The sequence below is a fragment of the Heliangelus exortis genome, chromosome 2 (assembly GCF_036169615.1).
Source record: "Heliangelus exortis chromosome 2, bHelExo1.hap1, whole genome shotgun sequence".
NCBI lineage: Eukaryota > Metazoa > Chordata > Aves > Apodiformes > Trochilidae > Heliangelus > Heliangelus exortis.
The window spans coordinates 89,467,772-89,486,035 of NC_092423.1; the positions used below are offsets into that span (position 1 = coordinate 89,467,772).

The following is an 18,264-nucleotide window of genomic DNA, read 5'->3' on the forward strand; positions in this document are numbered from 1 at the left end:
AAAAAGTTAAAATATAAAAAACTTCCAAAAAATTACAGTTATTCTGAAAAGAATTCATCCAACTGTGAATTCACTTTATTCTTTAGCTAGACATGAGACTGTAAAAAGTTGAGCACAGTTCCAGTTATTTCTGCACTACCAGTCTGGGCAGCAAAAATAATTTCAGTCCCAAAGTTTAACTGATTTCTATTTAGATTCTGGAATTGGAGACAGGCCTGCTGAGGTCTATTATCATTCTACTTAAATTACAAGACAATCAGACAAATAAGAATGAACTTGTTCAGTTTCTCAGCAGAGCAGGTAAGGAGCACTCAAAAGCCAGGAAGAGTCCAAAGGCAGTATAAGGAATGGCTGCCACCTTTTCAGCTCCTGCCTGCTGCTATCTGTAAGCTTTTCCAGCATGAACTGTTTGAGAGAGAGCCCTCCAACAGAGAAAGAGGTTGCTCTTCTATAGCACTCAGCTCAGAGAGGTCTCAGAGGCACACAGGGGAGACACCAGAAGACTCAAGTGGTTTGTGAGTTAGGCTTCAAGCACCCTGTGACCAAGGAGCACAAGCCCATCACTCTGCACAGCAAAAGAAAGAGGAATATAGCCAGGAAAAACAAACAAGCAGGCCCTCCCAAGCAGACAGATGCCAGCAACCTCTTTTAGACGAAGGGGGTCTAACCCGTAGATCAGGGCTGCAAGATACATTCAGAAGGCAATCAGAGAAAGCTGCCTATACAACTCTGATCTCTGTTTAACTGCATGTGCTTAAACACACAGTGCCAGCACTGGCAGGTCAACTGACAGGGGAGTTCAATCAGAATAAGGACTTCCAAACAATTCAGGACTCCACTCGCAATCCCAAGCACAGAAGAACCCAAGGCCTGGCAGCTTCCCACCTACCCTTGGAGATGCAGTGAACAAGGCTGTTTCACTATCCTCTTATGACCCACTCCACCTCCCATCCCTTAGTTCCAGGATATACACCAACCAATACATATAAAATACTTTATATTCCTGGAACTGCAGAATTACAAAAATGTTTGACATTTTAAGGTACCACAAAAGTTGCTTTAATAAATTACATGTCAGACGCTTTGTATTCCACAGCAGAACGCAGAAAATTCGACAATCAAAATGTCTAAAAGCTGAAATAACAGGTTGTGAATCTGTTTTGCATGAACAAGCCTGCTGCCTCTGCTAAAGAGCAAATCTGTTGACATTGAATATCTTAACACAGTGATCAGCTCCACAACTTGCAAGCTGCAGCCACTCGCTACTGTTCTGATCATTCTGTCCAGCCCTGCCCGCGTGATGTCTCCAGCACAAGCGTTTCACAGCAAGAGCATGACTTTGGCTGCAACAAAAAGAAATCCATATGTAACTGCAAAATGTCAAACACAGCTGGGCATGGGAGTGTAAGCATCAACATTTATATAATTAGTACTCCTACCAACTGAGGAAAAACTGACTTGACACAACCAGCAGGTACCGTTCTTAAAATAAGTAGAACCATTTAATACTAATTACACTTTGTCCTCTCACTCATCAGTAATTTAAACAGCTATTGATTTCAAGTTTTACCACATTATGCTGTAGATCTAGCATCTCAGTTACTCTCAAATGTGACAGTTTTCTGGCTTTTAGCCTGCAGTTTCCTGTTATCTGGTGTCACTTTCCAATGCACTTCAAGCACACACATGTTAAAGTCACCATCAACATTCCTCTCTAGTACTACTAATGCCAATATGTGAAAAAGAAGGGCAGTGCTCCAAGCAAAATATTCAAATTCTCTGTACAGAGAGCTTCTCTGTCACTGCAGCAGCACCACAGACAGCTTGTCATTCCTTTGGTTTTGCCTGGAAGCTGATCTTGAAAACTTGCTGTTACTCACTCCAAAATGTTTTCCTGATATATTAAAAACAGCGATGGTTTTCCCCCGTCTTCACTGTTTTCTATCAGTTTATTTCATGGGTAAAGGTAATAAAGTTTGGGGGAGTTTTGAAGGGGTTGTTTGTTTTGGCCTCTTTTTTTCTTTTTTCTTTTCTTTTTTAAGAGGGACCCATAAGTTGATATTTCTCCAAGTATTTGCATAGTATAAAGTATTTTGGGGTTTAAAACTTGCCCCTTGGTTTTCATTAGCATTTTGGGGGGGGGGTTTAACAAATCTAAAAAGTAGTTTTTCTAAATATTTTTATTTGCTTAATGATACCTTTAGACTTTCAGGGATCAGCATTTTCCTAAAGGTGTAACAATTTTTTCTATACAATTAAACCAGTTTTGTCTCCTTTTACATTATAAGAACATAACTTCTTATGTTCTAAGTCTCAAGTAGTCTAGTAGTCTCAAGAATAGAATCTCCTTGCTCCTAACTTATTTTCAAAGACATACCTGTTATCTATCTCAACAACCATGGTCCAATCAGCTAGTGCTGGCACTTCCCCACTCTGCTTCCATGTGTACAAGATGATCTTCCCATTTTCTAAGCCTACTGCAACAATATACCTAGCAAGAGAACAAATGCAATAGTTCTGAAAGAGATTCCAGTAGGCAGCTCAGCTAAGCTGGCTCTAAAGCCAGCTAGAAAGAACTACCAAACACTGTTACACCGTGTCCTTCAAATCAGTATTTTCTTCTTCAGGAACAAATACATGTAATTTAAAGTTTCTTCATTAAAAGAATGAGCAGAAACATGCAAAAGGTATTTTTATGGGAAAAAAATAAAGAAGTTATAACAGCATTAGACCAGTCAATAATGTGGGAAGAACGAACATGTTGCAGATGCCTTAATTCCCTTCTCCTCTGTTTTGTTTGTTTGTTTGTTTTTCCCTTGTTACAGTTGAAGGCATCACTATACACCTGAGAAGAAAGCTAGGAAATAAAGGAATGTTATTTCAGTTGAAAGAATGATAAAAGTATTTGACAGGCAGATTTTAATTTAGTCAGGAAAAACGACTGAAGGGGGAAAAACACTTATTTCAAATTATTCAGCATATGACATTAGAGGAGAACAGGAATACCTTCCATCAGGTGTAAGTACACGGCTGATACTAACAGCAGTAACAGAATCTCCAGCATCCAGTACTGCTGAACAAGGCTTGATTGAATCCAACATATTCCCTTCAGTAGTCACAGATAAATTGCACTGGCCCCAGATAATGACCTGTAAAAAAAGAAAATATTGTAAGAATTTTCACTTTAACCTTTTTGTAAATGTATTTACAAAAACATACAGAATAACTCAGGGCACAGAACAAGGTGGATGACCACTCAAGTAGTAAAAAATTTCTATCTATAAAGATTCAACATTCTAGACAGTCTGTCTGATTTTATTGAAGACATTGACAAGAAAAACAGACACTGTTATGAAAGCTAAAGAAATACTGAGAGATCCTTAAGAGTAATGTGACATATGTTAGTCTCCCTGCATGAAAAAGAAGGGAGGAAGCCCAACTGGCAGACCACAGCTTTCTACATACATATCCAAGCCCTTTATTTAGCACATGAAAGTCTCACTGATTTCTGTGGTAAAAAAACACATAATAAGCTTTTTGTTTATTTACAGAATACAGGCTCATTAGGACATGGCATTTGCTATTCTAAAACACATTTAAAACAATTCTGGACTTAAAAAATTTCTTTTATATTAATTACCTTTTTGTCCCGACTGCCAGTAATAAAATACTTGCTATCCGGTGTCCAATCACAAGACCAAATAATTCGACTGTGAACAGCTGTAGTTTTGTCTGTGTATGCACAGCAACTGAAAACTGGTGCTGGAACAAACCATATAAAGGAAAACCCTTGCTTCAACTACTTTACATTTTTAAAGCAATTGTTACTCTTACTTATACCATTTAAGAGCTGCAGAAGTACTCAGACATTATTCCACGCATCCTTAAAGTGACTGGAAATACTTATCACCACAAATATTTTTTTCCAACACTAACCACCACATTGATAATCAGCACTTGTTCAAGACCGTATCTGTCAGCCCTTAAAGCACTAATTAAAATCAAAGTAGAAGACCATTACTTCTTTCTATAAAAAACTTTAAATAGACACAGCAACTTCAAAAGTTTTACTGTAGTGCAACATGTACCATGTGTACACATAGCCCCAATAATATCATTATACTTCCTAATTACCAGTAAAGTCCCATGATTTTATTGTAAAGATTAATCCAAAGAGACAGGCTGTCATTCTAATATGCATACAATCAGGCAATAACTCCCATCAGGAGAACAATAAATTAGAGTGTTTTTTTAAAAGTAGAAAAAGCTGTCGTTTTGGAGCGTACACTTCAAATAACCACTTCTTGGGATGCCAATACCAGCAGTTTTGCTCACAGTGATAATGATGTTCTTTCTAGACAGAAAAGTTTTTGATTAACAGATGAAAAGATTATTTCCTCTACTGCCTATGAGAATTCATACTTCTCATCCCTGAACATTGTGTAACTACTGTGGATAATATGCCAGGCTTTAGAATAGAAGTCTGAATAGAACAGAAATCCCAAGCCAGCACACAATCAGACACTGTCTGAAGGGGCCAAAACTCACTGCCAAGTCTCTAGGAAAACGTTATAGAACCCAGCAGTGTTTATGTGCTATTAAGCCAAGAGTGCAATGACAATCGTTTTTAGCACAAGCATCTGTTCTAAGAATCCATTGAAGTGTTGAACAGCAATCTCCTCATGATTTTGCAAGGCTCAAGCTCTTACTAAGAAAGTCAACTGAATCTTTACTATCAGCTCTTTTTCCAGGCAGTCCCAGTCAAATTAATCAATTGTGCAAGATTATGAGAAAGCCACACCAAAGACTGAGACTCCTGACACTATTAATTTCTAAGTGGCACATCCTGCCAACAGGGACAAGGCAGCTCTATGCAGGACACAGGAGTAGCAATGAACCTGCCAGTCCTGCCTGCACAGAACACAAAGATGAAGGTTTTTCTTGAAAGAATGCCACTTTGAAGTTCAGGCATTACACCCCAGCATGTATACTTGATTTCAGTAAAACTGATACACGGCCACAAACAGAAGGCAGGAAGGAAAATAGCAGATTTCATAAAATCCATCAATCAAGCAGCATTTAAAGCCTGATTACATCCTTTTCTGCATTTTAATTTCCATTCTAGCTTTCCTAAATACAATTAGCTGCACTTCTTAAAGACACAGAAGTCTACAATACTACTCATTCTTAAAAGTTGTACAGAAAGTGTCCACAAAAATATTTTACTGATTCTCTTTCAAATATTTTGAAGCCAAAAATACTGAACAAACAGGAAAGTCTTCAAATATGTAAATCCAGTTCACCTATCTTACCTAACTCTGATGAGTCTTGTTTCCTCCAAAGTGACCAATTTCTGTCTCTAGAAACCGCTAATAAAAATCTGTCATTAGGAGAAAATACCAGCTGAGTAACAGTCAAATTGTGAAATGTCAGACTCTGCAGCTTTTTCCAAGAAGTTGTGCTCCACAAAATAATTGCTGCATGTTCTTTTTTGGAAGCCTGTATTGATAGAAAAAATATCAGCCAGAATTAATGAAAGCCAATATAAGACTCACTTGCTTCAAAATACAAAGATGTTAGGGGCCTTGTTTTAAGGCTTGCAATCAAGTTAGAACCAGCTTTCCCACTGACAGTTTTGAGAGCTTTTCACTGCTTTCTGCTAATGCTAACAACATATCAGTAAGAAAATTATTTATATCTATTTGTTAGAATTCATCTTGCTAATATCTGAAGATTAATTCTACATAATTTACAAATAATAGCTTATATGCATTTACTCTCACCTTTGCAAGGCAACTGTCATTGATACAAAGCCCATCACATTTAACTGAAAGCACATAATTGACCCCAAACTGAATTCTGACTCCTGCTCTGCCAGCCCTAGAAAGCTGGTAGCACTTCTCACTAGATGGTGCTAGAATCTTTTCTTACCTTACATGCTGAAGCAATCAGAGTGTTTGAATTATTGCAAGCAACACAAAAAATTTCATACCCATGTCCATATCTGAAATAAATGTAAAAAGATATTTACACATCACAGTAATTTTTGCAGTATGTAGCAAGATTCTTATATTATTTTAAATCTCTTTGGAAAAATGAAAGGCACCTGATAGGAGCTTCACCACTGTTTTGCTATTACATCCAAAATAATTTCCTAATTGTGTTCAGCTTCAATGTAAACATCCATGTAAATAAACCCTTCCACATTTACAAACTAACTACAGAACAATCTCTCCTACAGCACCAGCACTGCAGAAGCTACACTCACTATTAACAAAGCAGACTAAAGAAGCATATAGTGTACTCCTGTTTTCTCAAAAAGCAATTTTAACATTACCAGTAAAAATCAGAAGTTGCATATTTAAAGAGCACCAAAGAATTACACCCCATATACTCAACCAAAGGATGTGAAATCCTGAAAGATTTCTGAAATAAAGGACAGGAATCTAGTCAAAAAAAGAAAACACCACTGTGGAAACAAACAAACAAAAAATACAAAAGAAAAAAAAACCAACTAAACAAAACCCCACAAACCTCCAAAGCTTCCAGCTTCCTCAAGAAATGTTTTTAATCACTTTTTGCACAGTTCTGCTGGAATTCATACTTACATATCTGACTTTTAATAAGCAGAAATATCCTAAACACATACAGGCTACAAGAAAGCTGTGGAAGAACTTTACAAAGGAACATAGCAATAGGATAAGGGGTAACGGTTTCAGACTGGAAGAGGACAGGTTCAGGATAGTTATTAGGCAGAAATTCTTTAGTGTGAGGGTGGTGAGATGCTGAAAGATGCTATCCAGTGGAAGTTGTGCCTCATACTGAAAGTGCTGAAGGCCAGGATGGTTGGGGCTTTGGCTAACCTGGTCTATGGAAGGTGTCCCTGCCCACACAGTGAAGTTGGAACTAGATGACCTTCATAGTCCCTTCCAACTCAAACCATCCTGTGGTTTTATGATTATTCTAAATAGCAGTTGTGGGGTGGCTTCCTTTGATTCCTAGCTCTGAAGAGACAGGCAGGTCTCTTTAAAAATGCCTTCCATCAGCAGTGTTGCAAAGAAGTTCTTATACAGGATTGATGTTCATGGGATTTCACTTGCAGGCAAAACAGCCACATGTTTAAATCACAAATCTATCTGCTTAACTGAGGTCAGAAGACTCACTGCTAGGCATATCCCATAGACTCCCACATTTCTGAAGACTGGGGATGCAACGGATTTTAATGAAGTGTCAATGTGCGTGGGCCTTTCAAGTGAACGGGACTGGTGGCTGTGCTTAACTGGAATGTTGATTTGCAAATCTGATTATACTTTATAATAATGAAAGCATTACTGCGTGTCTTTCCCTTGCTCTGCCAGCAGCAAGGGTTTTATCACAAGGCTTACTTTTAAAGCACAGTTCTAGGGAGTATTTTGTAGTGAACACCACTGAAAGTGAAGTTCGTAAAATTAAAAAGTATTCATTTCATGAAAAGTATAAAATTGTTCTGGCTAAATGGAGGAATTAAAATTTAATCTCTCTCTTTAAATGAAAATAAAACCTAAAATACCTTCTTTTGCAAAGTGACCTGAACAGGACTATCATAGGTCAGACCAACAGCTTACGTAACCCATTGCTGTCTCCAATCAGGAGACTAGTTTGTGGCAATCAGAGATGCAGTTTGTAAGAGTGCATGAGTCTTGCAAATACAGGAGCCCTAGCACAACCCCCATACACTCAATCCAATCCCTTCATTACATAGCTCAACACCAAAAAAAAAAGTTCACAATGGAGAACAGCAGCTGCATGAATGAATATAGATATATACATATATAATACCCATTTATAAATACACATATAAAATATATACATATATATATATATATAAAAATATACATATACATAAAATACATACATTTTCATCAATAAGCAATTTTGCCTTGGCAATGTGCGATTTTTTTATGCACAGGTAAACTAACTGGACCTTCACAGTGTCCAGACAAATGATTATAGTATTTTTCTTGCGTAAAAAAAGATGTCTTAAGAATTCAAAGTGCATCACATGAAGCATACATACATATAAACATGTATTTATGTCAACACTTAGGCTTTAATCTCAGCCTGCTGCATACAAACTCCCTACGGTAATTCTGCAAGACGATAAGGATTAGCATACTGTCACAGGACTTATCATATTTTTATTTCAAAGTAACTAGATTATGTTAAAAATTCAGTAAGTTTTTCATACTTCTCAAGCAAATAGTTTTCAAAACCTAACAGTAACCCTTCAAAATATGGTGTCAAGTTAAAGCTGAGAAGACACAAATGTCAATGGCAAACAATCTATTTTTAGCAAGTCAGTTCCTCACACTATTTTCTGCTGCTATGGCAACTTGAAATCTACATTATGCAATTCCATATTATTTCTTTCAAGATTATCCTGAGGAAAAAAAACCGAAACCCTATGAATGCTTTACATCTTGTTGCCCTTACATAAAAAAAAACCCTTGCCATTAGCAGTTGCTCTAAAAACAGGAAAAATTGTTCAGCTAAGTCACCTGAGGGCTATCATAAAAAACAGTTATTTTAATGAATGCCAGATATAAAAGCAGATAAGCAGTTTTCCTGTAGCAGAATATCAAAGATTAATGTCTCACTAGACTTTAAGAAATGTCAAAGGCAAATGAAGAAAAATTTCAGCCTTGCCTCCTTTTCACTACTTACAGATCCTTCATCACACTACTTATGTGAGTGGGTGCATTAGCAGCCACAGCAAATGCAGAAGCATTTAATGTAACCGTTGAAAATTACAAAATGTGCAGATGTTGTCAAACACCCACCAGCTTCCCTCTTAAGAAGTACTTTTGAGTATAAACACAGTAAAAGAACTTAAAAGCATACAAAGAAGATTTACTGCCCGATTGAAAGTGAAGATGAACTCTCAAAAAACCTCCCACTTGGTCAAAGAAAAGCAACCTGCAAACCATTTTTCCAAATTTTTTTATTTCCGTTTCCCTCAACCGAAGTCACAAAACTGTTATTATATAAAGGCAGCTGTAATCATCTGCAAAGCCTCAACATCCTTCTTGTTCCCACCTGAGATCACTCTTTCAGGAGTTTCAGATAAATAAACCTGTAAAAGCTTGAGATGATCCATTTCTTCATGCTATACTTTGAACATTTATACTAAAACTTTGAATAAGGAAGTGGAACCTAATGTTACCGGGATCCTTAGAGAACAAAGAAGGTGACAACCTTCATTTGCAAATTGCTGTCAATCTCAGAAAAGAAGAAACAAAATATAGCTGAAGAATTCTAAAACCCTGAAACCTTACAACAATTATTGTTGCAACCACATAACCCAATTACCTTTGCAGTCCACAACCCCCTCTACAAACATTCAATACCCCAACTGGGTTTGTAACCATCTTATTCAGCATTCATCACTTTGCTGTACCACTAGCCACATCCTATTTTGGCTGCTGCTGCCATCTATTGCATCTTAAAACTGCTAGCTTTTAGGGGGAAGTTTCTTTCATACCTCAGACTTAACTTCCATACCAGAGACAAACTTGATTTGGAAGTCTGTACCACAAAACAGAAAGTAGTAAACTCCTTACATAGAGAAGCCTTTTAAACAGGCAAGGTTTAAGCAGATGCGTTGAGAAGACAAAGGCTGCAGCATGGAAAGAGGCAAAGATAAGGCAATGAAAACATGACAGTTTCCTATAATAGACTGGAAACCATACTGTTCTCCTTGAACAAAGAAAAAAAAACCACCAGGGATCAGTGCCTTACACAGGCCTTCATATGACAAACATCCAAGAGGACAATTAAGTCTGGTAATTACAAATCCAAAAGAATAGCTTTGTGCTAAACAAATATGTCTCACTAGTACAGAAACAACTAGTCACATAAAATTTTGTGACATATCAGTCCTAACTGTGATTTTCTGCATTGTTTCCTAATTTTTACATACGTACAATTTATTTTACAAGCAATACACTGCTCACAAAGTCAAAACAGTCAGTAAAATAGGAAAAGTTACAAGGCCAGACTGCATTAACATGTAGCATTAGATTTCTGGAAATTTTGCAAATTAAAGAAAACTTACAACTTCTGAATTTCAGGCCACAAGGTATTCTGCAGCAAGTGATCCTCTGGGGGAGGTTCTGAAAGGCATTTTTGCAACATACTCAAATATGGTACTAAATAATCCAAAATCATCTAAATAATAGTTAAAGTTTATATTTAGTGACCCTAATTCTATACTTCATATAATAGAAATTAATCACATACCTGTAAGGGTCAAGGGTTGAAAATAAATCTCAGGATACTGGTTTGAAATGGTATTAAATGTTTCTTCATCCTCAGCTGGCTGAAGAGTCATATCTCCTATTCAAAGTAGGGACCTTCATTAGCCATACTCAACAAAAGGGAAAATATGAGTACTTATTATGCAAGTACAAAACATTTACTGCTTTTACAATGTAAGAAATTGAAATTAGGTTTGTCTGCTTTCAGAGTTAGAATAATATTTTTAGAATCTAGTTTAATCCTGCACTGGCTACTCCCAGGCCTGTTCACAGGAGAGCAAAAAGCCCCAGCATCCATGGCGAAGTCACAAAGATCAGTCAACAGGAGAACCTTTCAGGAGGACTGTGCAGATCAAGTCAGGTTACTTCATACAGAGGTGTGGGAAAGAGAATTTTGGGCTTACACAAGTCACTAGGGGACACTTAGAGTAGAAACCAAAGGCACAGAAAGGGAGGAAAGATTCTCACTTTTTTTTTTTTTTTTTTTTTTTAAGCATCATACTTAGGTGCTACCAAAGAAATAAACATTTAGCATGATTTTATTTCTAGATTCTAAACTTGCAGTCAAGCTTACAATGACAGAACAAACAAAAGAACTACACTAAGCCAACCATATTAAAAAGTCTCCATATAAAACACCATCACTATTATTTTGGATTAGCTGTACCTTCAAAAACAGCTTTATTGGATAATCCCAAAGCTGGCACAGTTGCACCTTCCGGAATATCAGATGATTGCTGAATAAAAAAAATAAAAAAATAAAAAAGGTTACTAATATTGTTGTCATGAAGCAGGAAGGTTCAGAGTTCAAGGAATCCCTGTGATAATGACTTTTCTCAAGACAAGGAAGCACATTGAAAAAACTCCCAATTAATCCAGAACATACCCTGAACAAAATGAAGACCAGGACTCTGCCAGGCTTTTCTAAGGCCTCACCTCGAGGGTTCTGCTGTAAAGCATGCATCTTCATCCTTAACTACATTTTTTCTTCCACAAGTTTATTGATTCTAGTCTATACATGATAATTAATCAATTAACTGAGAGCACTGTAGTTTTTAACATAACAGGACTGGAAAATAGTCTGTTCTGATGTGAAATAAAAAAGCAGCAGTTTGGAAAAGGGGACAGAGGATGAACACCTGTGCCCAAAATTTGAAACACAATCCAGTAAATAGCACAAAGATGTGGAGGGAGTATGTGGCTGCTGAAAGCAGCAGAGAGGTAAGCTAAACCAAACAGAAAGTACTTCCATAAATATATCAAGGAAAAAAGCAAGACTTTAGAAAGGTAAGTGAACTTGGGGTCATTTGTGCAGAGATGAAAAAGATTAAATAGCTTTAAAAGCCCTTCCTTACAGTGTCTGAAAAAGTTCAAAGAAAGGCTTTTTGCAGAATTGCTTTAAAACTTTAGCTTAAAGACAGCTTAAAATACCATGTTATTTATTTTAGAGCTCGTATTTTTACATATGAGACACACATACCAGTCTAAGGCCTCTAAACCAAAAATGGTTCTTCATTACAACCTGAAGGATAATCCCACCCCACCCCACGGATTTGAATTGAACATAGGCCTATTCAGTCCTTTCTGAACATAAACCTGGCATTTTTAGTTTTAAGTACTTTTTATGGTGAGGCGTTTGATCTAAATTAAGGAAAAGTTTACCCACTTCAATGAAAACAAAGCATTCACACAAAACAATTTCAGTAAAGCTACTTAAGAGGTGCTGTTTCATAAGAACTCAAAGCCTTCCTCTTTAAGCAAAGCTCATGTGAAACACTTTGTGATATCATGAATCAAAAAATAGCACTCTGAGGAGGAGCTGATAAGGAAAGTCTACATAAAAGTAAAATAATGACATCTCCCAGCATTATAACAACACAATGTTATTTGTACGATGTTATTAATGCAAATGCTTACAAAGTCTTGAGGAATTAAAACACTGAATAGCTACAATTTTCTTGCTACAAAAATTGAACAGATTTATTTCCCAGATATTTCAACTGCTAAATTAAGTGGAAAGGCTAATCCATTTCTGAGAAGCTGCATAGAAAATACCTCTTTTGAGTCAGAGAAGCAAAAAGCATGCAAGGCACTGTACAGAGGTCTGCTGAATGAGGTCTGCTCTACAAAACGCAGAAAGAAAAAAAAAACCAAACAGAATTAAAGATCTTAAAGCCAATGGGGATCACACAAAGGAGAGCAGCTCTGTGGTCTTATCTTTCCACAGAGTAGGAGAGTATACTTACCAACAATTAAAAACTGTAATGTCAAGGCCTCAACAAAATTTCCAATGCCAAGAGGAACTAAAGCGTGAGCAAGTACATATTTATAAATATTTATATGTAAGAGCTAACAAGAGTGCTGGAAGCTTTAAGCTATTTCCAAGCATACAATTAAAAAAAACTCCACGTAACCACACAACAATTACAGTCAGACAAGATTACTACACCCTTAAATTAAGGAGAAGCACGTTCCAAGACTTCATTGTTTGCTTTCAAATCACCAAGTGTGTACAGTAGTCTACTTGGTCTGACTTTCTTAAAATTTATTCATACTCTGCTACCTTCAGACACTAGGTCTTGTTTAGCTTCAAATGCCACCTGTTTTATATGACAACACCCTAAAAATACATATGAATGAACAATATGCATGGAAGCAAATAGAAGGGAAAGGAAAAGCAAGGTTTTCAGAACAATTAAAACAATTTGTATGGAGCTTAGCGAGATCTGATGTTTTTTAAAGCACTAATTTCATTAACATGGAAGGTAGTTGCCTTCCTACAGCATTGCTCTAGCACACTTACATGGGAGCACAGCTTCTCCACTGGAATACCAGTGATGTTACTGAAATTTTCTATAAAATTCTTGGGAGCACGAAAAACGCGAAGCACTTTTTCATCTGCTCCTGACACAAACTGAAACCGCCCGATCATGGCCAAACACCGCATGTCATAGCCATGGACTTGAGGTCTTGCAATTTCATGCCAGGTCACCTAAACAAACAGAGATGTGGTTAAAACACCATTCTTTGACCCAGAGAAGCAGCAAGACTTTGACTGATGTACTAGTACTTTACTTCCTGACTTCACTAACATCAAGAAAACTTAACTAGCAGCCTTCCGCTGACATTCGTAGAACTGCTGTATGCTCACATTCCCTATTTTTCCTAAAAATCCTATTTTTCCATAAAACAATTCCTGCAACTAGTAATTTGTGTCCCTGCAGATATGTTGAAGGCATTTGCTTACCTTTGTTACTAAAGGCACACTGCATCTATTATGAGTTAGTCAGGCTAGACAGAAGGATATAAGTTGCTTGAGCAAAAGGAGGATTGTATGCTACTTACTGCTTTCAAAACTGTAGCTCTGAAAGACATAAAGTAGTGAGAATTACCTTGCTTCCTCAATGTTTTTCACAAAACACAGCAGCACTGCTGTCAGCAGACTACGTGTTCCTACTTCATCCCTTTCTTAAAACTGACTTTAGTGAGCCCATTTAAAAAAAAAAAAAAGCTTATAGAAAAAACATCTGGAAAATCCTCACAATTTCAGAAGTATTTTCATTTGGAGTATAATTTTTTCCCAGTTTCCTAAATTATTCATATCCACACTTCAAGTATTAACCCAAGAAAAACAGAATTAACAGCTGATCAGGAATTAAATAGGCAAGGTAGTTTTATAGGCACACTAAATAAATATTAGCATAAAAAGGTACTGAACTATTTAAATTGCTTTTCTAAAATCTAGCTTCTTCTACACATGAAAAAAATGATCCTAAAAAAAAAAAAAAAAAAACCAAAAACACAGACAAAAAAAGCCCTTAGTTTTCTAGCAAACAAAGTTTCATTAAAAGTTTTGTAATGTCATTTGCTACTACTCACGCATGATGCTTCAACTGGAAAAATACATTGTGCACTTTTCAGTTAACAGATAGCAGAATTAGAATTTAATAATTCAAATTAATTTAGACTACTTCAGTATTACAATGGCTAGAAAATCCCAGCCAAGGCGAAGTTTACATTCTAACATCATACAAACATAAGGAAAAGCATGTTAAGTGTAAACTGCATATATCACATTCATTTTGAGGACATGCTCAGGCACACGGTGTGATCCTGGAGATGCCCTACACAGGGAGAGAAGCTGGACTTGATGATCCTGATGGGTCCCTTACAACTAGGCAATATTCCATATTCCATCATATTCCATGATTCCACTATTTTTTCCACACAGCTGTTGTACCTTCCAGACTGGAGATTAGGGGAAGAGGCACGGAATGAAACTGGCAATGCCCAAGACAATGCTTAGGACTTGAGCTGGAATTGCCACCACTGTAGCACTGCGTGGCCTCGGAGAAGGCAAAAAAAGTAACTGATGTCAAAGTTTGTCAAAACTCAGACATCCCGTCCTTTGATGAGACAGTTATTACAGCTGCTCTTTGCCTTCCACAACTAATAAACTAATAGCACAGCTTGCACAGGGCCTTACATGACTTCAATCAGTCTAGTTTCTGCCAGTGTCCTAAATAGAGGATTAGTACTGCTCTGCCAGAAAAATCTGTATTTGTGGAGGAGAAAAATGCATGAGCAACCAGAAACAGGAACTTTTGCATTCCTAAATAGGATTTCCCATATCAAAATTTATTTTGATTTATTTTATTCCAAAACTTATTTTGGAACACAAAGTTATTCAAGAATAATTCTTCCTGAAAAGTTCCTATCAACTGCACTTAGAGAAGTTCAGACAGTCGTTCCAGTAAAACAGTCAAGGTTGTAAACAAAACAGTGTAAAATTATAGCAAGAACTTGGCTTAGATTAAGCTTGTGTAAAAAAACACAACCCAAGTTGAGTTTCATTATGATAATCTGCAGCAGTGCTTAGCCAAGTGTTAAACAAGGCCAACAGATGATTACTAAAATCAGATGCGTATTCCTCCTTCTGAATTACTGCACAGCCTGGTTTTTAAGACCCTGGGAGAACACTTATTGAAGGCAATGTAGAGGTGAACTCAGGATTAAACAGCAGTCATACCATGTGCTTGCTAAAATTCTGTCACTACTATTTTTAAAGTGAAAACAGCACATACTGAATGACCACACCAAGCGTTTACACAAACAGTTCTGAACAGATCAAGGCTTGGAGAAGGTATGAGTTATATTCAGATTGCTTGTTCCAAACTCAGGACAAAGAAGCCCTCTTTACCAACCTCACAAAATGTTTGAAGATCATACCTCTGTCTCTTGTTTTCTTTTCCATGGAGCAAAGAGTCTAGTAGTTTGATCAGAACCAACACTGATGATAAACTCTCCCTCTGGGTCCCATTTAACGTCTTCTACACTGTTAAAATGTCCTGAAATAACAACTTCTGGAGTCCATTCTTTCTAACAAAAAAGTCACCAAGAAGGAAGAAGTTTTCAATTGACTGACTGACATATTCTAACCAAAATAAAAGTATCAACAACATGATTAAGTAAAATAAATAATTAAAATAGCTAGATTAACAAAATTTATAATTAAATAACAAACAGCAAATTATTATAACTCAGAGGGGCCAGAGACTCTGAGTCTCTGATTTATTGCTCCTGTCTGAAGGAGACTTCTGTTACTGCTTCAGTTGTCACTTCTGAACAAAACCCATCCACAAAGAAATTCAGCCTCTTTCAGTGACTTTCTGGTTCCCACTAGGAAGCAACAGATTTTAGAGCATGCAAGATTACAACCTCCCTTCTGTGAAGAATTGAGATTTTGACAGATTATATTCAGAGGATTTCTTCAATCACTCATTTAAAATTGTACTGTTACACCTTTATATTAACAATATTACAGTGTCTTTTGAGTGTTAATAGTAACAATAATAATAAAATAACATACCTTACTAACTGTAGCCTGTTTCCAAAGGTGAAGTGCTCCATGAAAAGCATGAGCAACAATCATTGAACCATCTGGACTAAAATGGCAGTCAAAAAATCCAAGGGTATTGCCACCCACTTCACCTACTCGCACCTGAATTTATGTTTAGAATTGAAATATCCATGAGAATGGCCTCCCACTCATACAAATTCATCCTTATCACATGAAAAAGTAGCTATCAGCAACAGTTCACATTACACACCAAAAAAAAAAAAATTATTATTTTAATTGCTGACTTAAGCAGTAAAGTATCATGAGAATGAAAGCTGCATGCTGCTTTAATAAATCTCTCTTCATAGAAATCATCTCAGGACATGACCTTGCTCAGTCAACCAGGGGAAACAAAACACTGTGCTACATGAGACAAGAACCCAGTTTTTCTGTTTCAGATCACTCTGTCAGATGCAACAGTGTTTTGTCATCTGTTCCTTTCCTGTTGCTCTGTCGCACAAAATGGAAAGAAGGTTTGAAGGAACAGTGATATCCCATTACTTTTTTTTTAATCTTTCTTAATTTCCAAGATCCACTACCATATTTCCACTTCCCTCTTTCTCCATGAATCTCTGCAACTTGCTCTATATTCTTCTGTAGCATATTTTGGGCTTTGTTTTGTGCCTCTCTTGTTACTCTGCGTGTATGTGTGCATACACACATGCCTTATAGTTCATCCAGTGATCTTCCAAGGTTTTAATTACATTAAACTATTACTGAAGCTACTCAAGAGATAAGGACACAATTACTTTCAGGCTGAACTCTTAACATTATACAGCTGCTTTAAGATCACAATCCATACCTCATGCTAAATGGCAGCATGGACATTTTATTAGGACTCATTCCAAAAACTGCTGCTTATATGATGTGAATTTGATACACTACACTAGAAGCAGAATCCTAGTCTCACCTCTGAGCAGGGAAATGATTTTGTGAAGACTTCCTATTCACCATACCAAAACAGAAGAGAGAGAAAACAGGATATTTCCTCTTGCACCTTTCCTCCCTGCAGGCTTTCAGATCATGTTTCCCTCCCTCAACACAAAAAGGATTGCTGCAGTTAAAATATTTGATGTGAATTACAAGCTTCACATTTGAGGTCTAACTAAAGCAAATGAAATGCACAAAGAAAGACTAAAAACTTTTAGCAAACTTTACTGCTCAACCCATTTTTAGAAGCTTTTAAATTTAGCCACAACTAAGCATTACAGCAAGGGACAACAAACGGCATTCTGTGTGACCATCCTATCATTCACTAATTCCTATTTCAAGTAGAAAGGCACAAGAAGTTTTCAATGGAACAGGGCAGAAATTAGATCCACCAACTGTAATTCTTTTTTTCTCCCAAGAGAGGATTAGAACTTTCTTTGTGATGGGAAAGACCATACACAGCGGTTGGCATAACACAACACAAAAAATTTAAGCTGAACTACTGCAGTTTGGAAAAGCAGGTCAGCTGAAAACAAAGACATCTACCAAAGCTCTATATAAATCCAGTTCTACCACTAGTTTATTTAGGATGATCCCCATCAGAACAGCATTCAAAATACTATAGTTACACAGGAGTACCCAGCTAAAACGGAGTACCCAGCTAAAACGGAAGAAAAGCCTAGTAACACAGCCCATGAACAAGTTATCAGTTACAAGTAAAACCAGGCTTGTGAATTGCATGTTAGTTGCTCTGCAGTAACTATTTTGGTGCACATTCCCACATGGATTAATTATCAATAAGTGAGGATGATGTTCTCCTCTTCTTAGTACAACTACACACTGTGTGTTAGTATGCTGCACCTTGCTTGCTATACTGTAAATGCCAGGTGAACACAAACTTCCCTTAGAAGCTCCCCAGTATGGTAATCAGAAAGAAAACAAGCAATAAAAATCATACTGTATCACATCCTTTTTGAAAAATAGTTTTACTTGCAACATAGTATCAGAATGAGTATTTCTAAAAAAAAAAAAAAAAAAAGCTTCTGCCCTTCTCTCACAGCATTTTATGTTTCTTGTTCCCTCCAGTACACACAGAATGCTGGAAACACAAGTATGTATTATGAAAAAGACAGGCACTTG

The 18,264-nt window shown here is 36.8% G+C and overlaps 1 protein-coding gene across 5 annotated transcripts in view; it reads right to left on the reverse strand.

The window, feature by feature from the left end:
• Window positions 1–1,028: 1,028 nt before the first annotated feature.
• The window catches only part of ELP2 (elongator acetyltransferase complex subunit 2), a 32,777-nt gene continuing 15,541 nt past the window's right edge, over window positions 1,029–18,264 (reverse strand). For 2 of the 5 annotated variants that reach the window (XM_071736908.1, XM_071736912.1), the window contains 12 exons: window positions 16,165–16,296; window positions 15,525–15,674; window positions 13,099–13,287; window positions 10,963–11,032; window positions 10,279–10,374; window positions 10,094–10,151; window positions 5,932–6,004; window positions 5,304–5,499; window positions 3,641–3,762; window positions 3,007–3,149; window positions 2,378–2,491; window positions 1,029–1,343 (listed from right to left, as the gene is read on the reverse strand). In XM_071736908.1, the coding sequence (XP_071593009.1) occupies window positions 1,187–1,343; window positions 2,378–2,491; window positions 3,007–3,149; window positions 3,641–3,762; window positions 5,304–5,499; window positions 5,932–6,004; window positions 10,094–10,151; window positions 10,279–10,374; window positions 10,963–11,032; window positions 13,099–13,287; window positions 15,525–15,674; window positions 16,165–16,296 (1,500 nt within the window). In that variant the 3' untranslated portion in view covers window positions 1,029–1,186. The remainder of the gene's footprint in view (window positions 1,344–2,377; window positions 2,492–3,006; window positions 3,150–3,640; window positions 3,763–5,303; window positions 5,500–5,931; window positions 6,005–10,093; window positions 10,152–10,278; window positions 10,375–10,962; window positions 11,033–13,098; window positions 13,288–15,524; window positions 15,675–16,164; window positions 16,297–18,264) is intronic. The other 3 variants (XM_071736909.1, XM_071736911.1, XM_071736913.1) reach the window with 3 other exon arrangements.